This window comes from Macrobrachium rosenbergii, chromosome 4, assembly GCF_040412425.1.
Source record: "Macrobrachium rosenbergii isolate ZJJX-2024 chromosome 4, ASM4041242v1, whole genome shotgun sequence".
Classification (NCBI taxonomy): domain Eukaryota; kingdom Metazoa; phylum Arthropoda; class Malacostraca; order Decapoda; family Palaemonidae; genus Macrobrachium; species Macrobrachium rosenbergii.
This window is the reverse complement of record NC_089744.1, coordinates 19,509,926-19,532,979: the sequence shown is the minus strand read 5'-3', so window position 1 is coordinate 19,532,979 and position 23,054 is coordinate 19,509,926. Positions and strand designations below refer to the sequence as shown.

Here is a 23,054-nt window from a genome sequence, read left to right as displayed (position 1 = left end):
TCTCTCTCTCTCTCTCTCTCTCTCTCTCTATATATATATATATATATATATATATATATATATATATATATATATATATATATATATATATATATATATATATATATTTCTATATACACATATATATATACTGTATATATGTATGTATATATATATATATATATATATATATATATATATATATATACAGTATATAATATATATGTATATGTGTGTGTGTGTATAAAATATAAAAATTTATGCATAACTGTAAACTTGATTATTATTATGAACGTTAAGCTGTCATGGGGATTACCAGCTGCATCCGGCGTATGACAAGCCACTCTGTAGAGTTTTAACGCCGTTGGACCAGTCCTGATAAAACTACCGGTTGTGCAGCATCGTCTGCGACGCTTCTCCTTCGACTTCTGGTTCATTTAACTTCGTCGCAGAATAGAAATGCAAAGCTAAGAGAAAACATTTCCCTTCTGCGGCTCTCTTTTTTTCGTAGCAGAATTGGTAAGTTCCATAGAGAACTTTGCAAGTTTTTTTTTACATGTATGACTGTGTGGCTCTGTTCTTGTGCATGCCTCCTTTATCTTAATTCAGTTAAAGTGTTCTCCTTCTTTTCCTTGAAAGTATTCATTCGTTCATCCATTTACTTCTTCGCAAAGAGCATTCGTCTAAAAGCGTCACTTTCATTCACGCTTTCCTTTTCAGGCTATAAGTTTACTGTCCGTCTTCTTAGTTAACACTAGTTTCGAAAGTTGAAGTAGTTGATCTCGGTCAATTTTTCTGAGGCGTCACTGATTCTGGCATTGTATACCGCAACCTCAGCCCCCACCAAAATGGACTATATTTTCAGTTACGCGGGTTCAAGTCAAAGGCCCCTAGGGGCTTGTTCCATGTGAATAAAGTTCATCTCCTCAAAAATGATAATAGGAACTCGTTGCCGAATGTGGACAACCAATTTTCCTTGCTCTGCCAGCATACCTGAAAGGACACAGTTGTAGCGTGATCGCGTTCTTCTCGCCCTCAATGTGAATCTAGTAGAGAGAGAGAGAGAGAGAGAGAGAGAGAGAGAGAGAGAGAGAGTCGAAATTCTTCATCTCCTTTCCTGTTGGAATTTTGAAAGAACTTTCGTGGGAACCGAGCAATGATAATTAATTGCAAATCCATTGTATTATCATACATCTGTTGGATGTGATTTGATATATATCATGTCTACTTGCATCTTGAGATCATTGCTATTGAAAAATGTAAGGCGTTATGAGTACTGTTTGTTAGCAGAAAAAAAAAGCAAATACCGCACCTGTCAAAGACATTCATGGTCTCCCAAGTTGTAGGTTCAGAAATATAACTAAACATTCAAGGCCACAAGCCTTTTACCAGTACAAAGTTAACTTCTCTGTGTAATGACGAAGCGTGATATCTGTAATATAAAAGTGAGAAAGCCTGTGAGTGTCTGTCAGTCCATTTTCTGTTGCCTTGTGATTGCACCTAGCCAATTTCAACGAGTTCTGGTCGTTTCGGCCGTAAGTCATTTAGGCCGTAAGCACGCTTACGTGCAAAATGGACGCCGTGTTTAGTACCAGTCCCTTGGGGATGTACGTAAAACATAAAATAATAACGGTAAATGCCATAAACATAACGGTAAATACCATAAACATAACGTCTTACATTGTTTTGGATGTTACGGCCTAAGTGACTTACGGCCGAAACGACCAGGACCGATTTCAACTGGCTCACACTTACAAACATCAAATTCCAAGACTGCCGCCTTGCAACCCGAAATCTCAATTCAGAGATTTTCAGAACCAGAACTGAAGCTACGAATCTATGAAATTAGGACTATGATCGTAGACGATGCTACTTCGACTTGTTATCTACACGTCACCTACTCCGAGGTAGCCTACTAGTACCAAACCGTATAGTAAATGTAAAGTAGACGGCCGCACGAACATAGCGTTTATTGATATAATTTGTCGGCCGCACAATATAGAAATGGGTGTGTATAATACTTTGATTCTCGAGAAGCTAGTACTGAACGCGGCGTCCCAAAGAACTTCCGCCATGTTTAGTACTAGCGCGTAGATAACAAGCCAAAGTAGCACCTCGTAGACAACATGTCTTTGCGTAGAAGACGGAAAACAAAGAACTACTGTACATGCGCCAGGTCTTTTCATTTAGGTTCTATTCTGAAACTTTTGGTGTTTGGACAACGCTTTCAGTTTTCTGTAAAAGAAAATTATTGTGCCGACTTTGTCCGTCCGTCCGCAATTTATTCTGTCCACACTTTTTCTGTCCTCACTTTTTCTGTCCTCACTTTTTCTGTCCTCACTTTTTCTGTCCTCACTTTTTCTGTCCGTCCTCAGATCTTAAAAACTACTGAGGCTAGAGGGCTGCAAATTGGTATGTTGATCATCCACCCTCCAATCATCAAACATACCAAATTGCAGCCCTCTAGCCTCAGTGGTTTTTATTTTATTTAAGGTTAAATTTAGCCATCGTCGTGCTTCTGGCAACGATATAGGATAGGCCATCACTGGGCCGTGGTTAAAGTTTCGTGGGCCGCGGTTCATACAGCATTATACCGAGACCACTGAAAGATAGATCTATTTTAGGTGGCCTTGATTATGCGCTGTAACGGCTGTACAGAAAACTTGATTGCACCAAAGAAACTTCAGCGCATTTTTACATGCTTTTATCTAACTTGGCTTCTGCATCTGTGTGTGTGTGTGTGTGTCTGTGTGTCGTCAAATCTTGTAACTCAATTTTCGACCTGTTTTCTTCGTCCGATGGAATTGAAACTTTGCATGGTTACTCAAGCCCGGTGACAACACAACCCTACATGATCAGTAGGTCAGCAGTGACCTCTAGTGACCCTACAGTGACCTCTCCCAGTATCTCAGCATTTGAATGAAACTCTTCGGATTTTTCACAACTTCTTTGACTCGGTAGAATCTATCTTCTATATAATCACTCCCCCATTCCATAGACCAAACAACAAGAGATACGGAAGTTTAGTCTATGGTTCCAGTTTGTGACAGCTCGATCCCGGATTATCCTGGATTATCTCTCTGTTCATTACCCTTTGACAACTGACCATCTGGTATTCTTGTTCTTTTTGTTTACTTTGTAACCTTCTTTGTGTCTGTGTCTCATTTGTGCCCAGACGATGCGTTAATAAACATGAAAGCTCTTGGTACTGAACTTCTGCCTGTCATTTTCCTGTGGGATTCGCTTATACACTGAAGTCACGTGCATCTACTGTGAATTTTTAAATATAGACATACATACATATATATATATATATATATATATATATATATATATATATATGTGTGTGTATGTATGTATGTATACATATGTATACACACATATATATGTATATATACGTACATATGTGTGTGTGTTTGTGAAATGCTTCTACCCTGGCTTCGATATGAATCTATGCCTTTGTGTAATGATTCACGTGTGGCAGTGACATTATCCATTCACCCATCAAATGTACCACTGTAATGAATGCATTCAAAAAGCATCCATGATGATTTTGAGGCTACTGGTAAAGTATATATAAAGAAACATCAAGCTTTTGGCCACTACTGTGGTCTTATTCAAACTAAATCCAAATTGTAATTGCGCTATAAGTTCTCGATTAGTATATGACGTCAGCACGTCAAGGTAATTGTTATTACTAAATGGGAGGGCATTAAATAAGCTAATGGTTAAACTTCATGCAAATCAAAAAATTAAAATACAGTAACTGATCTTGTGACTTGAACACTACAAACATACACACACACACACACACATATATATATATATATATATATGTGTGTGTATTTGTAAATATATGCATGTATGGATGCATGTAGTTATGTATGTATGTATGTACGTATGTAAATAAGTCTTAAGATTAGTCATTGTATTTTAGTATTTTGATTTGTTTATAATTCCATACTAAATTTTCAGACCTGAAAACAGCCATTAACATAGTTGCTGCTCTCTCATTAAGTAACAATTATATTAAGGCGCTGACATCACATACTTATCGAAAACTTACATTACACGTAAAGTTTTGATTGAGTTTGAAAGGCACTGTGGTGGCCAAAAGCTTTCTGTATCGTCTTGCATACTTTATCAATTGCCTCAAAATCATTGTGGATACTTTTTGAGTACATTCATCACAGTGGTACATTTTGATGGATGAATGGATAATGTCACTGTCACACATGTACCAATCCACAGAGACATGGGTGACCTCATTTCTTAGCAATAGCAGCCACCAAAAGTTCCTTCATCAGCAGATGACCTGAAGGAAATCCCCCAAAGTGTGCCAGCGTATGAAACCGTAGTCTTCCATGTTGATTTTATAAGCAAATGGCAATATGTGTGTGTGTCAGTGATATATATATATATATATATATATATATATATATATATATATATATATATATATATATATATATATATATATATATATATATATATATATATATATATATATATATATATAACAAGCCTGCATATTCAAGTGCATACAATCACAGATGCAAGAAATTGCATGCCCCTGTACAAGTATTCACAAATATCTTATACATAGATGCACGTGATTACGTATTCCCAATCAAATACATAAATATGGGCTTACATACACAATCTACATCTACTACACAACAGACCAGAGCACTCACAAACATACACACACACACACATACTGACATTTGCTAATAAAACCGTTGTGGATAATTACATTTCCGTCCTCTGATACATCTCCCTGAAGGATTCCCTTACGTCATCTGCTGATGACATCTAGTAAGCCAGGAGGTCTCCTTCACTGTAGTGCACGTGCGCCTGCGTCGTGCAGGCTGCCATTGCATGAAATTTGCGAAAATAGATGAGATCCAGTGGTTTGCAGTTTGTCGGCCATGTCATAAGAGTTCATCAATTTTATTTTCACCCATAGTCTAGAGTTCATCAATTTTATTTTCACCCATAGTCTAGAGTTCATGCATTTTCCTTATTTAGTTCCGCTTTTTTTGCTGTTAAATGTGTTTTTGCGGGATCAGAGAATACTCTACTATCCTAAGTGTGCTTCTGTTCTACCTCTGCAAGTTAGATGCTTGTATTAGGGTCTAAACTAAAGTCTAAGAGTAATTTCTACACTATAGTCTCTACCTGTGCACACGCTTTTCTATAATCTAAGTCAGCATGTAACGCTCACCACTTTAAGTATTTATTTAAGCCCTGGAAAGAAATGCTATATATCCCTACCTCGTTACTGTGTAATTTGTCCTTATCTCTGTATAACACTATCAGGAATAGGTTACTTAGGAATTAAGATAAACAAAATAGTGTTGAAGTAAGGGTATACAGCATTTACTATAATTTATAAATTGTGTTTCACATTTCCCCACTTGTATATGTACATCTTTGTATATAAATCCTTCAAGTGTATGATTAATTTAAATTATTACTTAATCAAACGAGTTTTTTATGTAATTGCAATTTGATGAATTTTACTGCGAACATCTAAACAATGGAACACCATTTATGGCTTTCTACTACACACGATTTTCCTTCCATACTTCATTCCTTCACAGCTTGCTATGTCTGAACAATGGATTGTACCTTCAAGACCTGCACTCTCCAAGACAAAGATGGACGAGAACACAGCGCTCTCTGGATTCCTAAAAAGCTACCAAACCACTTTGGATGTCAAAATGCTCTTCCTGCCAACGATGTCTTTAACCTCGTCATGATTGAAGATTCAAGGGATATGAAGGTTCATTGGCCTCATATCGTCTCTGCCTGGAATAAAAACATCAAAGGCAAACTGGAAGGTAAGATTTAAAGAAAAGATACTTACCTATATGTGAAACATTGCTACATAATATTACAATAATCTGAGTTCTTGGCCGCCAGTTTGATGATCGCTTAAATTGTCACATTTACCATAACTGTATATTTTTTATGCCTTTGTTGGTGAAGGATATAAATTCATCTCTGGTTGGACTCCCATTTGTGCAGCAGCAGAAGAAGCTGTGGAAAAAACTAGTGTATATTCTGCAAATTAGATAAAAGTAAAATTAGGATGGAGTTTTGTGATGGGTCATTGGTGAATAGTGATGATCTATTTAGACTTCCCAGTGACTTTCCAAAGGTTCCTGTGATATGTACAGTATTTTTTCCTACTTGATGTGTATCTTTCTTATTATTTGCCATAACAATAAGTTAAGATATTACTAACATGGACCAGCAACCAATTTTCAAGGTCCTTAAAGCATCTTTGAGCTAGACAGCTTCTGCTGATTGGAAAATGGGGCATCCTTCTTCTTTTATTTCATTTGAGGGGAGCGCCGATCGCCGAATTTCGAGGAATTATCGATTTTCAGTTTTTTACATGTCCTGAAATATTATTGCTAAAAAAAATTTTTTTTAAGTTTTTTTTTTTTAATTTTTGTTCACTGCATTTACTGGCATTTGAGCGGCATTGAGCGAAAAATTGTCGCAAACTTTCTGTATGACTTTTTTGGTGGAAGTGAGAAATATACTTTACTTCCCTACTAAAATACACATTATCTACAATAAAAACTGGCTTTCTCTCTCGAAAAATATAATGTCAATATGTATCTGTGTATCTCGATATCGCCCTGTGAGCGACGCTGAGCGACAAAAGTCATACAAATGTTTGTATGACTTGCCAATTCTGGAGAGTACTGTAGAAAGTGAGAAATTTACTTCAGTGTCCTACTAAAACTACCCATTTTCTACGATAAGAGCTTGTTCGTTCTCTAGAAAAATATCAAACAAAATATCAAAAAAAGTAAATATATGTCTATGTATCTCGATATTTTGAACTTGTTATCACAGATGTACCATGCCAACTAGTATACTTATAATATTTTATGCTTCTTGTCATATTTTAACTGCGTATTTTCGGAAATACGAAATTATATAAGTAGGTAACAGTTTCAAACAGAGCGTCGGGTTTTACCAATAAACAATCTCGATTTGTTTTGTGGTTTGGTCCAAGTGATATCATAGTGCTTTGTGACGCATTTCCTTTTCGGAATTTCCTACCGTTTAGTGCATTCACGCAATTCCATTGCCATAAGCAAGAGAAATACCACTCTTATAAGGGAGAAATCTGAACGATTACGTCTCGTAAGTTTGTTACAAGAGAGGATGAAGTAAACGGGAATTGTCTCGCCTGGGAGCCGATAGCAACAACACCAGAACTCCCATATCTAAGTAAGGGATTTGTTTTCCTGTATTAGTGATATTCAAATTAGTGGCATTCTAATTAGTGATTACCATATTTCATAATGTATTATATAATTATAAAAGACCACAAAGCTTGATTTTACTGCAGTGAGTTGTCGTCTGACTCGTGACTTGTGTAGGCTTGGTTGTCCAGAGTTTGTTTACTTTATCCTCGCAGTTGTTTGTTTATTTGCCTCTCCAGTATCTGACCGGAAAATATGTACAACAGTGGTAGCCTATATAGGTTATGTAGAAAATTTATATTGATAGCATATATTTTTATAGGTAATGAGGAAAACTTGAGGGTGAGTGTGAAAGATGAGAACAAACCTTTCCAAGAATGCCATTCCCTGGCCTAACCTCATTAGGGCATTTATTTTTATCATTTATTTATTACGACAAAAAATTCGCAGTGATAGCATATAGCCTACTATTTTTTATATAGGTTATGGAGGAAACATTATATTGCTAGCATATATTAATGAATTTTTGTTATGAAAAACTTTGCACAGATAAATAATATATATATATATATATATATATATATATATATATATATATATATATATATATATATATATATATATATATATATATATATATATATATTGTATATGAATATCTTTTACTGTAATACAGCAGTATAATATGAATATAAAAAAAGCCCATAGAACACTATTTGAACTTTGCAACCATATATTTCGAGCACTTCCTTCTGTGCCCCTGTTCAGAGGTAAAATATGGGGAGGTGATGTGTTACAAGAGTATTTATACTGCCACACCTGCATATTCTTTGTATATATACTCTTGTAACTCATCATGTGTCCATATTTTACCAGTGAACAGGGGCACAGAAGGAACTGCTCAAAGTATATGGTTGCATAGTTCAAATAGTGTTTTATGGACCTTTTTATTCTCATATATATATATATCATATATATATATATATATATATATATATATATATATATATATATATATATATATATATATATATATATATATATATATATATATATATATAGGCCTATATGATTTTACTTGGGGAAATGGTTACTATGAGCCAGGTATCAACACTTACCGTTACTTTACCCTTGTTATCTAAACTTCATGGCTCCAGGTAGGCTAATCATGAAACACAAGAAAAGGGTGGATTTTCATATGAGCTTAGGGCTCTACTCACAAGGAATGTGTATGTAAACACGTTAGAGTTAAATTAAAATTACGTATATTTACACAAAAGAATATCAGAAGATGAAAGAATGTTGCATTCAGGCTTGTGGGAGCCTGAGGGGATATTTCTACTTGATGAACTCGAACTTGGAATCCGTTAGTGGGATTTTTATGCAAGGCACAATCCAAGGATATTCCACTGCAAATTGGTCCCTCTGAAATGAGAGGTTCAGGTACAGTATTACAAGCCAGTAAATGGAGATAGGAAAATACTCAGGAATTCGAGGCCGCACTGAGGGCGCCACAAGGCCTCGAATGAGCAAAGATAGGCAATTACTTAAAACACAGACATTTGAATAACACTGGTATCACTAGGCAAAGGAAAATTGGAATTTTCTGGCCCTTAAAAGAAACACTTGAAGGGCAAATTCTTCACTGATAGGGACTCTTTAACAAGCCCTTTACCGTGTAGAGGAATGGGTCTCCAGCGAAGAATCGCGGAGAGTGGGTACGTGGTTCACTAGACGAAATATGACTGGAGTGTGTGTTCCTGTGACGAAGATGGGGCGTCAATCGCTCCTCCAGCATAGCGGTCCCGCGCTGCCTCACGACTTCATGACATCCCTCGAGTGTCTGACCCACGTCTCCTGTTGTTTTAGATTTAGCTGGCCTTGTGCCAGCACGGGCTCTTGCTCCTAGAGCAGCCCGTAACAACCACATCTTTGTCTGTCCCTATTTAAGGTATCGGCCGAGGGATGGGGTGGTGGTCCCTAGCCAATATGCAGTAGTCATCTTCCATGAGTCAACTTGTCCAGATGTGCCGAACATCTGGCCCACACAGATCACTTTGCCCCAAAAGAGAAAGTTGTAAAGTAGCTTAAGGATGCTAAGCTTCTTTAGGGAGGGGCCTTAATCCCTCTTTTCCCTACCTTCGACCTGCGCTAAGCAAATGCCAGGTCAAGGATAAAACAATAAAACAGAGTGTTGTTATGGTGGCTTCTTGAGAGATATAATATATATATATATATATATATATATATATATATATATATATATATATATATATGTGTGTGTGTGTGTAAATTATAAATGTGTGTGTATATATTATAATATATATATATATATATATATATATATATATATATATATATATATATATATATATATATATATATATACACACATATGTGTGCATATGCAAATTTTAGGTAACATCTAAATCAAGAGAGAGCACGTTTCTATTCATTTGATTATATTGAAAATTTCAGGGCCTATTTCTTATATGACAAAATAGTTGTTGTGCAAAAATCAGCCTTTTAAATGTCATAGTTTCATAGTTATTAAAAAATAACTGTAATATTTTTTCTTTTGCCATTTTCTCAGAACTTAGTTTTCTCAAAAATAAAAGCTTATAACTCCAAGAAGACTGAATCAAATTCGATCAAACTTTTATAGATTGTAGTATAACTATATATCTTGATTTCGTACACGGGAAATTTATTTTAGAGTGAAAATTTTTTTGTGCATATTATTTTTGAAGTTTTGAAATCTTTTTGCCAAATGCAAACAAAAAATTAACTTAGAAGTCGAATTTCTAAATTTCCCATGTAGGAAATTTTCATTATTAGTTGAAGATTAAGTGGTAAAAATTTGAAGCAAATCCCTTCATTCATAAGGAAGCTATAAGCACTTACTTTATAATGGGGCCTTATGGAGTCAGCGCTCCCCTTAAAAACAATTGCAAACTTTCTAGAATTCAAAAAATCGTGCTCTTATTTATAATAAATTAATGATAACTGAGAAAGAAACTAATGACGACGTAACAGCATTCTCTAACTGGAAGAAACCAAGGTAGAGAGCACCAGTGGTGGCCGTGCAGACATTGATAAAGAATGTTGCAATAGTCATTAATCATACTCAGGGGCCTGTTTGGGAAACAACAAAAGAAGTCAAGAGTTGGCCCCATAGGTGAAGGTTGTAACGAAAAATTTTAATCTAAGACCAAGGACTCTCCTGTAGCTAAAACTGTACAGAGTGAAATTACACAAAGGTCAGTCTCAGTCTCAGGCATTAAACTGGCCAGGGATGATTTTATCTCAGTTACTAATGATAACTCAAGATCTTTTGGCTGACACAAACCAGTGCCTGCGGCAAGGACAAAGAAAGTTACCAGTACCGGAAAAGAATAAAAAGAATCTAAATACCTGAGAGAAATTGACAAGAAAATAGGGGAAATAATGGATATTTATTTAAAATGTCACTAAATGGTGCGTAAGCTTAAAGCACATGTGCAAAACTCAAGCAGTATAAATTGGATACCGTGAATAAGTAACAGACTTTAAAACATTTAAACCTCTAGAAATTCCCAACGTGTGTTAAGGTCCGAGATGCTTCCATAATAAATTGTTAAAGCTGGGCCATTTTATCACAAAAAATCTTTTGATGGTCATTAAAGAAGTCTGTCTGCAAACTTTTATTAATTTCTGTTTATACATCTTGAGCACCATAGTTTTCTCTGGCAATGATTATCTACTTTTACTTACAGAGAAATTCTTCTTTTCAATCTCCTCAGGTCGCACAAATGTGTACACTTTCGGGGACCTTGTGCAGCTTAAGAGAGTAGAGCCTGATCTGATGCGGGAGGACTTACAAAGCAGTGAAACGAGAAACTTCACCCAAGCAGTGCGGGTCATCAGGCAGAGAGTGCAGAACAGCAAGGAAGCCAACATAAAAATCTTCATCATAATCAAGGGACCTCATGATGCCGGTGAACCTTTTCCTGAAGATGAGATTAGTTTAATAAAGCCACAAAGCGGAAGAACTATTGTAGTCTATATACTTGGCATTGGTGATGAGTTCCCAGCCCAACACTGCCTTGAAATTCTGTCTAAATTGAATACAGGGAACAAAAACGATGTTACATTTTTCAAAGCTAAGGACGCCAAAGATATTGCAGACCAGTGCTCCAAAATAGGAAATATCCTTAGGCCATATATAGCCGAACTCGAGCTCAGTATGGGAGGTTTCATTCTTCCTGGCTATCCATACAAGACAACATCTGTACACTTAGGAGAGTGGATTTACTTTGAGGAGCCACAAGCAGAGCTAAGCTCCTTGTCCCTGAAAGTTAATGATAATGATTACACAGAAATTGCTGGTGAGATGGTACAAGGGAATGATAAATGTTCATTAGTTTTTCTCTTTTTACAGTGGAATAATGTTCTGATTCAAGAGAGGTGTAAGGAGAAGAGGGTTCCAAGTGAAGTATTTGATCTTATAAAATCATTTTATGTTTATTACCAGAATAAATACTTTGGAAATCTATCAAAGCATGAACTGAAACTAAAAAAGGACTTCAAATCATATGAGCATAAGTTCAGACTGTGCATGAAGCAAATGATAACTCATACTGATGAAATAATGGTGAAAAAAGAATTGGAATTAGCTGATTTATATCTGAGAACTGCAGCTCTTGCTTATGATGTCAAAGCAACGAAAAACAAATTCTGTAATGAAGAAAGATTTGTAAAGACTGTGAAATCATTTCAGAAGCTATATGAAAATGTCAAATCAAGGATCATGGCTCTTCCTACCCCAGGGCCTGATGAATGTTGTAGGATTGCAAGGTCGTCTACTTTATCTCAACTCATGGAAAAAGACTTTGAAAAAGTTTTCCAGGAAAATAAATTTGGTTTCTTGAGAAGTTTCATTATGTCTGGCATTCCAGTCTTTTCAGCAATGAACTGCGCAGTTCAGAGAAATCCCTGGGCAATCAGAATCGAAAATATTCTGGTCGAACCTTACTCTGTTATGAGTCAGCAAGCCCTGGAAGACCTTGCAGAGTTAAAAGAAGACTGTCTGGATTTCAGTAGTAAAGCTGTTCAGGTAGAACACAGAATGGAAAAAACGAAGTTTAATGCCGTCATACCAATTATTCCAGCATATGCTGCTAATGTTTTAAAGCCTCTTATTCAGTCAGATCTTTATGCAATGGCAGCTACATTCTGCATCCTTAAGAATCCAACTACCATCGAATATGCAGCCCATTTTGCTGCCCTAGGTTGTGCATGGCTGAAAACTCTCAAAGAGTATCCAGATAAAGAGCGACCAGAATTTATCCGCAATAGATTGGACGACATTGCGAGCACAGCAAAACTGTATCTAGATAAATTCCAGGTTGCAGAATATCTCGACGCCCTGATGACAGAACCAAAACAGGCACTCATGTTTGAGAGCACTCCTAAATTCAAGAATAAGTCAGTAAGGTGTGAATCTTTACTGAAGCCTGTGTTCCTCCTTTTTCTAACAAGGGAGTCTATCTCGAAAGAAGTTATGGCTGAAATATTCCGACTCATTGTGTTCGAATTCATTAGGCGTTGTATAACTAAAAAAGCCAGATGCCCGTTAGATCGTACACCATTCATTCAGTACTTCTGTTGCCAACTCTCCAGTCCAGACAACAGAAGAAAGTGGGTAGAAAATCATTGCAAGGTAAGCACAGTCATCACATCCTTTGCAAAGTAACACGATAACTGATTGATAGACAATTTATCACTTGTAACTTAACATTTTTCAAACTAAAGCCATCAGCCTTTTGAGGTCACTAAAATTGACAGTCCTAGTGGAAAATTTAATCTGAATGTTCTCATTTTGTATGTTCGCTGAAAAAGGCAAATTCTCTCTAGGAGATCTAAAGTGGTGTTAGGCAGTCACTTGTCACCAATATATTGGTTAAGATCTTACCCAAAATTTAACCCATGGTTGTTAAAAAGCTTTGTCTCAAATTCGCTTAATTAAGCTTAGGCGTTGTTTACTTTTATGTGATTTTCGAGAAACTGTTTCTCGCATCCGTTTCAGTCACCGTAAATTGCACGTAATTCTGATACAATTTACATTCACCAGGTGATCATAGACAGGGAGAAAGAGAAGTATGACAACCTACTGGAAAGATTCTACACTCTCCAGGATCTGAGATGTTCTGTTCAAAAAGACGCAGTCAGCGGCCTAGGGGCCATGGGCAAGAGCCTCTTTGGTGACCTTACCATCGATATTACCATGAAAAAGGTAAGACGCAGTTCATGAAATATTTCAAGTATGATTAACCTAGTTCTTTGAATTTTGACACTGACATGCCTGAAGCGTTCGTTATAGTTCAACAGAAATTTGCGTGTGACGATGAAGCTACATGAGAACCTGTGACAACATTATTTCAGGACATACAAGCAAGGGTTTGTTGACAGCCATCCAGAATGTCTTAAAACTCTGACTTTTATTTATCAGAGTGAAAACTAAATTTCAGTATATTTCTCATTTAGATATTGATTCTGCATTAAGTGACGCCCTTATTTTTAATACAAAGCAAGGTTAGTAGTTACGGCCACCTGAAAATTAAGATCATAAACATTTTTCTTTCCGAATCGTCCACAGGTATCTTCACTTCGGAATCGCAATTCTTGTGGAGGGCTTACGTGGTCGACGTTCGAAATATTGTCCCGAGAATTGGGCTTGCCAACCAACCTACATAATAAGAATGAGGTATGTTTACAATCTCTCTTGGAGGCCAATTTTCAATGCTGCATGCCACGCACAGGGTCATCAGAAAGTCGCTTTACCCATCCTAATGCATTTCATTTATAAGGAGGTTGACTTCCATAAATCAGACGACTATGCTTCCTGAATCCCGGTATAGTTTGCGCTTTTCTAAGGTCAGTATGTAGGCGCACCCTGAAGCACACTTATCCAACTCAGACATGAAATAAAATAGTATGGAAATGGAAGTCAAAGATAAGTATGACCTAACTGAGCAAGCGAGATGAGGCCCGTTGTAAGCGAGAAAAAATTACGTAACTCCCATGGATGAGAATAGGCCCAGTTTCCCAGATTGTACTTTTCGCCATTTTATGAAAAGTTACAGTCTGGCTCAGGTAAGTCTGGGAGGAGAGGATTCTACATTTGGTCGTTCTTTACCTTTATACTGGAACAAGAGTAGATCAAGTCGCCCAAGTTATGATGTTTGTCATTTTATAAAAGTTATAGAGCTCGGGGACAACAGATGGGAGAGAAATATACATTTAGTCGTCCTTGGCCATCGGCTCGGCGTCAGTAGTATAGAAAAGGCCCACTTGCCCAAACTGTATAGTATTTGCTACTTTATAAAAAGTTACAGACTTCGGGTTAACAGATCAGAAATAATTGTAAATTTAGTCGTCATCTGTTCTCAGCTCAGCTTTAGCGGAGCAGAAAGACCCCAGTTGCCGAATTTTTAGCTATAGAACTCTGGTAAAACAGATTGGTGGAGGGAATTCTACTTTTGGTCGCCCTCTCAGCTCAGCTTCAGTAAACTAGAATAGGCCCAGCTGCCCAAAAGTTGTTAGTTCCTCGTTGGACAAGTCGGTAAAGTTCTCGGCTAGCACTCTGCCAGGCCCGAGTTCGAATCTCCGGCCGGCCAATGAAGAATTAGAGGAATTTATTTCTGGTGATAGACATTCATTTCTCGGTATAATCTGGTTGGGATTCCACAATAAGCTGTAGGTTCCGTTGCTAGGTAACCAGCTGGTTCTTAGCCACGTAAAATAAGTCTAATCCTTCGGGCCAGCCCCTTACATAAGCTTGTGAAAACCTTCGCAAAATCACCTGAAATGCAGCTGCTTGAGATTCAGCTCAGTGGTCTGGTTAAATTAGGGTACACTTGACTTTTGCCCAAGTTGTGATATTTGTTGTTTTATGAAGACTTACCGAGCTCGGGTAAAAACAGATTGGAAGGCATTCTGTTGTGGTCGTCATCTGCTATTAGCCTGGCTTCAATAGTATAGAATAAGCCGTTCCCCAAAATGCAGTATTTACTACCTTAGGAAAAGTTAGAGAGTTCGGGTAATACAGATGGTGGAAAATTCCTTATTTGGCAGTTACTGATCTGCAGTTACTGATCTACGTTGAGGCCTAGTGAAATAGAATAAACCCATTATCTTGGATGGCAATCTCCACGCTTTTTATCATATTTGAACAAAAAGAAGAAAGCTGAGAAGAGGGTAACATTACCTTCATGATTCGGCAGTGAAATAAGAGGAGCAGTGAAACTCGACAAATCAATGACCTGCTCTGCATTCTTGATTCCCTTGATAGGAAGAGAGATGTTTTCATAACCTATTACAACAATGACTAGTAGAATTTAAATGTAAATAAAGAATATGAATATGTGAACTTGTCAAAATGTAGATTATCAATACGTATAATGCTGTACTGAGACGTATAAAAGCTTATCTACATTTGAAATTGTAAAGTACAGATTCCACCACCAAATTAAGAGCGAGTGGTGAAATGTTACCTTAAATTTAGTTACTCGTATTTTCTTGTTGGTAGCTTTAAGATATTCAAGTGTTCCTAAGATATTTAAAATTATAAATCATATTTTCTATATTTTAGCTTAAGACTCTAGTCTTTCCAAAGAAATTTTATTTATGGTGTGGAAAAATTATACCTATACCATTAGATAACTTACATACTTTGAAAATGTTCAACAGTAATTTAAGATAAAAACTAAAATAAATAATTAATTACTTAAAAATACCTGTAATTTTAATATTTCTTGAATTATCCTGAAGGATAATACAAAGAACTTTCGTGATTTTCTGTCTTATAGTTAAAGTCATTATCATCTTCTGAACAGGTATTTTGAAATAATGCTAATTGATTTAAAAGTATTTGTGCAATTATCTCTTTACCAGCTTATAACAACATTTTTAACCTTCATGTAGCTTTCTAGATTCAATAGTTTGTTATCATATATCAAGAATTAAACAACTCTGAATTCCAATACATATTTCATAGATTTAAATAAACATCCGGTAATAATAATAGTAAATCACTTCTATCACTTTCCATTTTTTATGGATTCACATTACTATTTTCACATTAATAAAATCTATACGAGTTTGTCGTTTTAGGAATTTCTAACTTTAAAGAATGAGTAAACAGGAGCTAAGAGTACTAAAATTAATTCTAAAGGAATAAAGGAAAAGGAAACCCAATTAGTAAAACTGATTATGCAAAGGGCGATTGATTGTTGGCACGTGCCTCTTCACCGTTTTGAATCTGACCAATCACCCGCAGGCTTTTCTCTTTGTCGCGGCCATCTTGAACGAGAGGGACGCCAAAAAGCAGTTGCCCGACGTTCCTTCGTCACAGGAGAAGGTTCTCAGTCTTGTCAGGGAGAAGATTCTCAAGGAAATCCTAGCAGAACTCAGAACGGTACCAGCTCTCTCTCTCTCTCTCTCTCTCTCTCTCTCTCTCTCTCTCTCTCTCTCTCTCGTTTTGCGCTTTTATTTGGCTTTTAGTAATTATTTTAAATTTTACAGAGTAATTTCAGTTGTCATTAGTTAGATTTGAAGTTTCTCTCTCTCTCTCTCTCTCTCTCTCTCTCTCTCTCTCTCTCTCTCTCTCTCTCTCTCTCTCTCTCTCTCTCTCTCTGTTTTATTTCTGGAGTATAATTACTGGGACATGAAGTTAGTAGGAAAGCACTTTAGTTTTCTTTTGTGCGTTTGACGAACCACAGGCAAGCAACTTCAAATAAACTTCAAGTACTATCCTGACTCGGCTATAGCCTCTGTTTATTTCAGGGATGAAGTTCCTCTTGTTTGCAAGCAATAGTTAAATATCCTACTGATTTCATTTAAATGGCAGTTAAGTATTTTAGTTATTATCTTTGAAAAGCATTTGAGTACGGTGAGAATCTTTAGCTAATATTAATTTTTCTTTCAATAACATTTAACTGCTATAGATATTCACTTTAAATAATCTGTAAAAATTTATTTTGCAATCGATTCTCCGGACACCACGGGTTAATAATGCTTTATCAAATATCTAATTAAGAATTGAACACTACTGTTATTTATAAAAGGAGTTGAAAAAACATATATTGCCTTTAAATGGGAACTGATCATTCTTAACATTCATGTTAAATAGCACTTGAATATTCTCAATGATCTTATTTTATTGGTTACATAAGTGTCAAATGATGTTGAGATTCATTTTAAGAATTAACTAGATACCTTCGAGTTTCATTTTCAATGTCAGGTGGAGATTTTTAAGATTTAATAATTGTAGAATTTTCCATAAAATGACTGACGAATGTTCTGAGAAAGACACAATTGCCATTTAAGAAGTTCACAACAACTAGCATAGCCTGACTGAGTGTATACAATATTTAATCTTTTTCAAAAGAAATAATAATAATAAATAAATAAAAAGGACAGCAGCAGAGACTGGAGCTTGGCAAACGACATCGAGGAGAAGTGGAAGGAGGAATTCAAGAAGATACACAGGTCTTTCGCCATCCCTATGACACCACAGCAGATTGTGGCCGAAGCTCAGGCAAGGGGCATCGCCGTCAGGCAGGAGACGTTCGGCGATGTTTACAAGTAAGCGAAATCCCAGTCACGTCCAGTGCAGTTTTTAAAGGGCACTGACCCCACTCTCACCTCTCTCAGGAGCGTATTTTTAAAAACCGCAAGATCTTTTTTTTTTCTTTAAGTTAAGTATACCTTAGTTTTACCAGACCACTGGGCTGATTAACAGCTCTCCTAGGGCTGGCCCGAAGGATTAGACTTATTTTACGTGACTAAGAACCAAAGGTCATATACTGATCGCTACTCTGTACAGTTGAAGATAAGTTCTCCTCTCGTCTTAGGAAGCCTTGTATCACCTGTCAGACAGCCATTTCCCATTTGTTAATTTGTTAGTTGTTAATTTATCTTTTTTTCTAATATTCGATCTCCCATTTCTGTATTTCCCTTTGTCTTCTGTTACTTCTTTCGAACGAACACCATATCCTTTAGAAGCTTGAATTTCGAGTCAGTGGGCCCTTTTGATGGGCTTGTCTATATGAATAGGGTTCATCTTCTGCATAATATAATATAATAATAATAATAAGAGCAACAATAATCCTGGTTGCCCAATTTAGTGACTTTTCTCTTTATCCCAACTGCAAAGCTTTAAAATCCTCACGAGGCCTCTATCTTTATTTTTCTTCCAGTTTTCTTTTCAGTCTAGATTAATTGCACACACTGACTCGCTATCTTTATGAACCTTCGCGCGAAAAGCCTTTAAGAGGCAGGATTGTCAACTCTGTTTAGGGTGTCTATTGTATTAATAGATACTAAGTACGCTCATTTTGAGGGGACTGTGGTTTTACTCAAAATTGTTCATTGTTTAACATCATTATGCTCTTTTCTTTTGACTTCATGTGTATATATATATATATATATATATATATATATATATATATATATATATATATATATATATATATATATATATATATATATATATATATATATATATATATATATATATACAGTGAACCCCGTATTCAAGGGGGATGCGTAACCCCGCCCCCAAGCAAATAGCTAAAATCTGCGAATACTTACAAGCCCTCTAGAAACACTTAGAACTGCCCATTTTGATAGTTTAAACACAAGAAAAAACCTGTAAAAATGCTTATACCTGAGCATTTTAATACTTTTATCAAAAAAGTGCATTTATTCACGAAAATTATATGAAAATACAGTAATTAGTGAATATTTCTCAGTGAAAAATACCGCGAATGGGCGAATTTTCCACGAATAATGGCTAGATATATTCCACAGAGAAACCTGTGAATGCGTGAGTCCGCGAATCATGAGAACGCGAATACGGGTGTTTACTCTATATGTATATATACACATATTATCTATATGTATATATATATATATATATATATATATATATATATATATATATATATATATATATATATATATATATATATATATATATATATATACATATAGACATGTATACATAAAGTATATATACATATAATGTACATATATATGCATACATACACATACATAGGCTACATATATATACATATATATATATATAATTTATATATATATATATATATATATATATATATATATATATATATATATATATATATATATATATATTTATATATATATATATATATATATATATATATATATATATATATATATATATATATATATATATATATAATCAGAAAGAAAAAAACGTCTTTAATATCAATTCGCTCTACCTCGGAAATAATATATTTTCATATATGTTACCGAAGGGGAATTTTTTAGTTGATAATAAGTCCACCGTCCCAGTGGGGTCGACTGGGTTAGTGCGTCCCTGTAGTCCTGAGTCCTCGTCCATTGCTGGTTCGACCCCACGGGACGGTGAACTTATTATCAACTAAAAAATTCCCCTTCGGTAACATATATGAAAATATATTATTTCCGAGGTAGAGCGAATTGGATATTAAAGGACGTTTGTAGCTTTCTGATTGTATATGAATCACGGTGATGTGATAAATAGTCATATATATATATATATATATATATATATATATATATATATATATATATATATATATATATATATATATATATATATATATATATATATATATATATATATATATATATATATATATCTATCTCAGGACAGGGTGACAAGGAGAGAGTCAGTCATCTATAGGTGATATTTATTTGCCGATGCATTTCGTAACACATTGTTACATCATCAAGGCTAAAAGAGAAAATACACAAATTAAAATACTTGGAATAAAACTAACGACTTCAAGAGTCTCAACATGCTGTATAAATATGCAGTAAAACAAGATAATTCAGAAAAGCACCTGCTAGACTGAAAGTTGAAGACTGAATGACTAAAAGGGAAAAGGAAAGCGGCAAGGAAAACTGGCTCAAGACACACACAACTGTACAGAGGTGGTGTGTGAGTTCAACTTGGGAACTAGCTGCTTAATAAATAATGATTCTAAAATGAGCAGTTCGTTTGGATGGCTTGTTTGGCCCAAAACAGAGAAGTCAGAATAAATACTAGTATTGCATATATCTGAATGATTTCTAATATTAGAAAACTCTGGATTGGACAATCTGCAACCAGTACGATGACTAACACCTGTATGTGAATCTGCTCTGACCCTCGGCAATCGTTTTGTTTTATATTTATATAGCATGTTGAGACACTTAAAGTCGTTAGTTTTATTCCATGTATTTTAATTTGTGTATTTTCTCTTTTAGCCTTGATGATGTAAAAATGTTACGAAACGAGTCGGCAGATAAATACCACCTATAGATGACCGACTCTCTCCTTGTCACCCTGTCCTGATATATGCTGTGGCCTGCTTACGCCAACAACTCCTGTTCTATATATATATATATATATATATATATATATATATATATATATATATATATATATATATATATATATATATATATATATATATATATATATTAGGAGAAATTATGGAAATTCACTAATATCTAGGAATAAGTGGCATGGCTGGCATTCATTAACTTTCCAGATACGATGACCATACGCGACTGTTACGAAATGCGTGTCAGGTTCGTGAGTGTCCTCATTATTTGATGCCTCGTAAGAACTTCAACATGCATCTTTCCCAGTCGAAGACTTTAAATCATCATCCAGAGTCGCTTCACTGGGTAAGTTTTCCATTTCTTCTCACAGATGTTAACTTAATGATTAAGAATTTTTTTTGCGGGGGGAGGTGGCCTTGTCCTATACATATTCAAATTTTGTTTACAAGTAATGCTTGAGAATAAGAAGCGTGAACTTACTAAAAAAATGATAAGTTACAATAGCTGTTTGAAATTAGGTACCAAACAAGAGTCTTTAAGACATCAGTGTTCTCTTTTTCTATTTTGCTCCTTTGTCATCTAATTGATATGTTTATGATCAATTCTATTGTCGGAGTTTTCGCTTCACTCTGTAATCTTTAAGCCAAAATACCATAGATCACCTGCCTTCACTCAGATTAAAGAAAAGTGAAAGAAGCTCTTCACAAATAATATATCCTCTTTATAGATAATCCGCAAATATGGGCATCATGGAGTAGACCGGGTCAATCAGGAGCTTCTCTCTAGGAAACACATCTATGGAGAGCGCAGGCGAACCCAGAGAACTTCTGAATCCTTTACGCTGCCTGAGGAGGTCTTCAAGGAACTCGTGGCACTGTACACTGACAATGAGGAGGCATAAGAATCCTGTCCCCATTCGCATACAGTCTTATCTTAGATGATTTAAGCTTTAGGAGACCTGAATGGTATTGCAGATCAAATTTTGCTCCAGCAACGCAAACATTCCAGTGGTAAAATTGTTATTGTTTGAGACAGGTTGAGGTATTATTGACGTTGACTTTAAAATACACATGCTCTAAGCTGTATCATATATCATTTACATGGGGCATGTAATGCAGTTCTTCGTGACTTTGTTATAAATATATTAAGCAGAACGCACAACATAGCCCACATCCAGCACGATGAGAATCAGTAATTGAGAACCTCCAATGCTCCTTGACTTCCCAGACTTCCTAACGGCCGCGCAAGAGCGCCCCCTAACATGAAACGTCAAGTGGATAAGAGGGGGTTGGGTTCTAGTTGCGCACCCCCTGCGGAGACTCAGGAACTTCATACCTCCTGGGACTCGTACTGCCCCATAGAGTAATACCTCCTGGGACTCGTACTGCCCCATAGAGTAATACCTCCTGGGACTCGTACTGCCCCATAGAATACAACATCTCGAGGATAACAGAAGAAACCTTTTAAATTATGTGTGAAAGCAATCTTCCAGTCTTCAAAATGACTGAAGGGAAACTGTAACTATGAGACCCATAACCAATGAGAACCACTTTTGATTTTTGTTGAAATCAGCACTTTATATGGCCCAAGTACAGGGAACCGGCTTGAGAGAATCAGTAAGAGTCGGTGCAGAGGAACTTGCAATGGGCAACCGAGGTGCCCGCCAGTATATTTCATTTATTTGTAATTTACATTATAGTATTATTCTACTTTAACCAGACTATATGTCACCAGGTGTTCACAAGCGCATCATTGACAACCACCATTGACTGAGTTATATATATATATATATATATATATATATATATATATATATATATATATATATTAATGAGGTAATTAAAGTTACCTCGTTCTGATACCCTGGGCGAGAGTTCGAATCTCGGCCAGGCATCAGAATATCTTCATTTCTATCTTCATTTGGATCTAGCATTTCCAAAGTGCGAGGGAATCGAGAAGTAAAGAGGGCATTGTGGTTATTACAATTATATATATATATATATATATATATATATATATATATATATATATATATATATGTGTGTGTGTGTGTGTGTGTGTGTGTGTGTGTGTGTGTATGTATGTATATATATAAATATATATATACTGTATGTATATATATATATATATATATATATATATATATATATATATATATATATATGTGTGTGTGTGTGTGTGTGTGTCTGTGTGTGTGTGTATGTGTATGTATGTATATATATAAATATATATATACTGTATATATATATATATATATATATATATATATATATATATATATATATATATATATATATATATATATATATATATATATATATATATATATATATATATATATATATATATATATATATATATATATATATATATATATATATATATATATATATATATATATATGCAAAGTACTCTTGACCTGTTTCCTCTCACTAGAAATTT

The 23,054-nt window shown here is 35.3% G+C and overlaps 1 protein-coding gene across 2 annotated transcripts; it reads left to right on the top strand.

Annotated features, from left to right (window-relative positions):
• The first annotated feature begins 350 nt into the window (after positions 1–350).
• Positions 351–21,695, top strand: LOC136830822 (uncharacterized). Of its 2 annotated transcripts, XM_067090790.1 has the most exons (9): positions 351–498; positions 5,586–5,825; positions 10,994–12,912; positions 13,324–13,485; positions 13,849–13,956; positions 16,531–16,668; positions 17,668–17,837; positions 20,819–20,957; positions 21,340–21,695. In XM_067090790.1, the coding sequence occupies exons 2-9, from the start codon at positions 5,603–5,605 to the stop codon at positions 21,511–21,513; spliced, it is 3,033 nt and encodes a 1,010-aa protein (XP_066946891.1). In that variant the 5' UTR covers positions 351–498; positions 5,586–5,602; the 3' UTR covers positions 21,514–21,695. The 2 variants fall into 2 exon arrangements, with proteins under 2 accessions (XP_066946891.1, XP_066946901.1); XM_067090800.1 differs by lacking the exons at positions 351–498; positions 5,586–5,825 and adding an exon at positions 7,006–7,236.
• Positions 21,696–23,054: the final 1,359 nt, after the last annotated feature.

Coding starts and splice junctions, on each gene's coding strand:
- LOC136830822 (XM_067090790.1), top strand. CDS start 5,603: ATGGATTGTACCTTCAAGACCTGCACTCTCCAAGACAAAGATGGACGA. Junction 13,486..13,848: donor TCGATATTACCATGAAAAAG/GTAAGACGCAGT, acceptor AATCGTCCACAG/GTATCTTCACTTCGGAATCG. Junction 20,958..21,339: donor ATCCAGAGTCGCTTCACTGG/GTAAGTTTTCCA, acceptor TCCTCTTTATAG/ATAATCCGCAAATATGGGCA.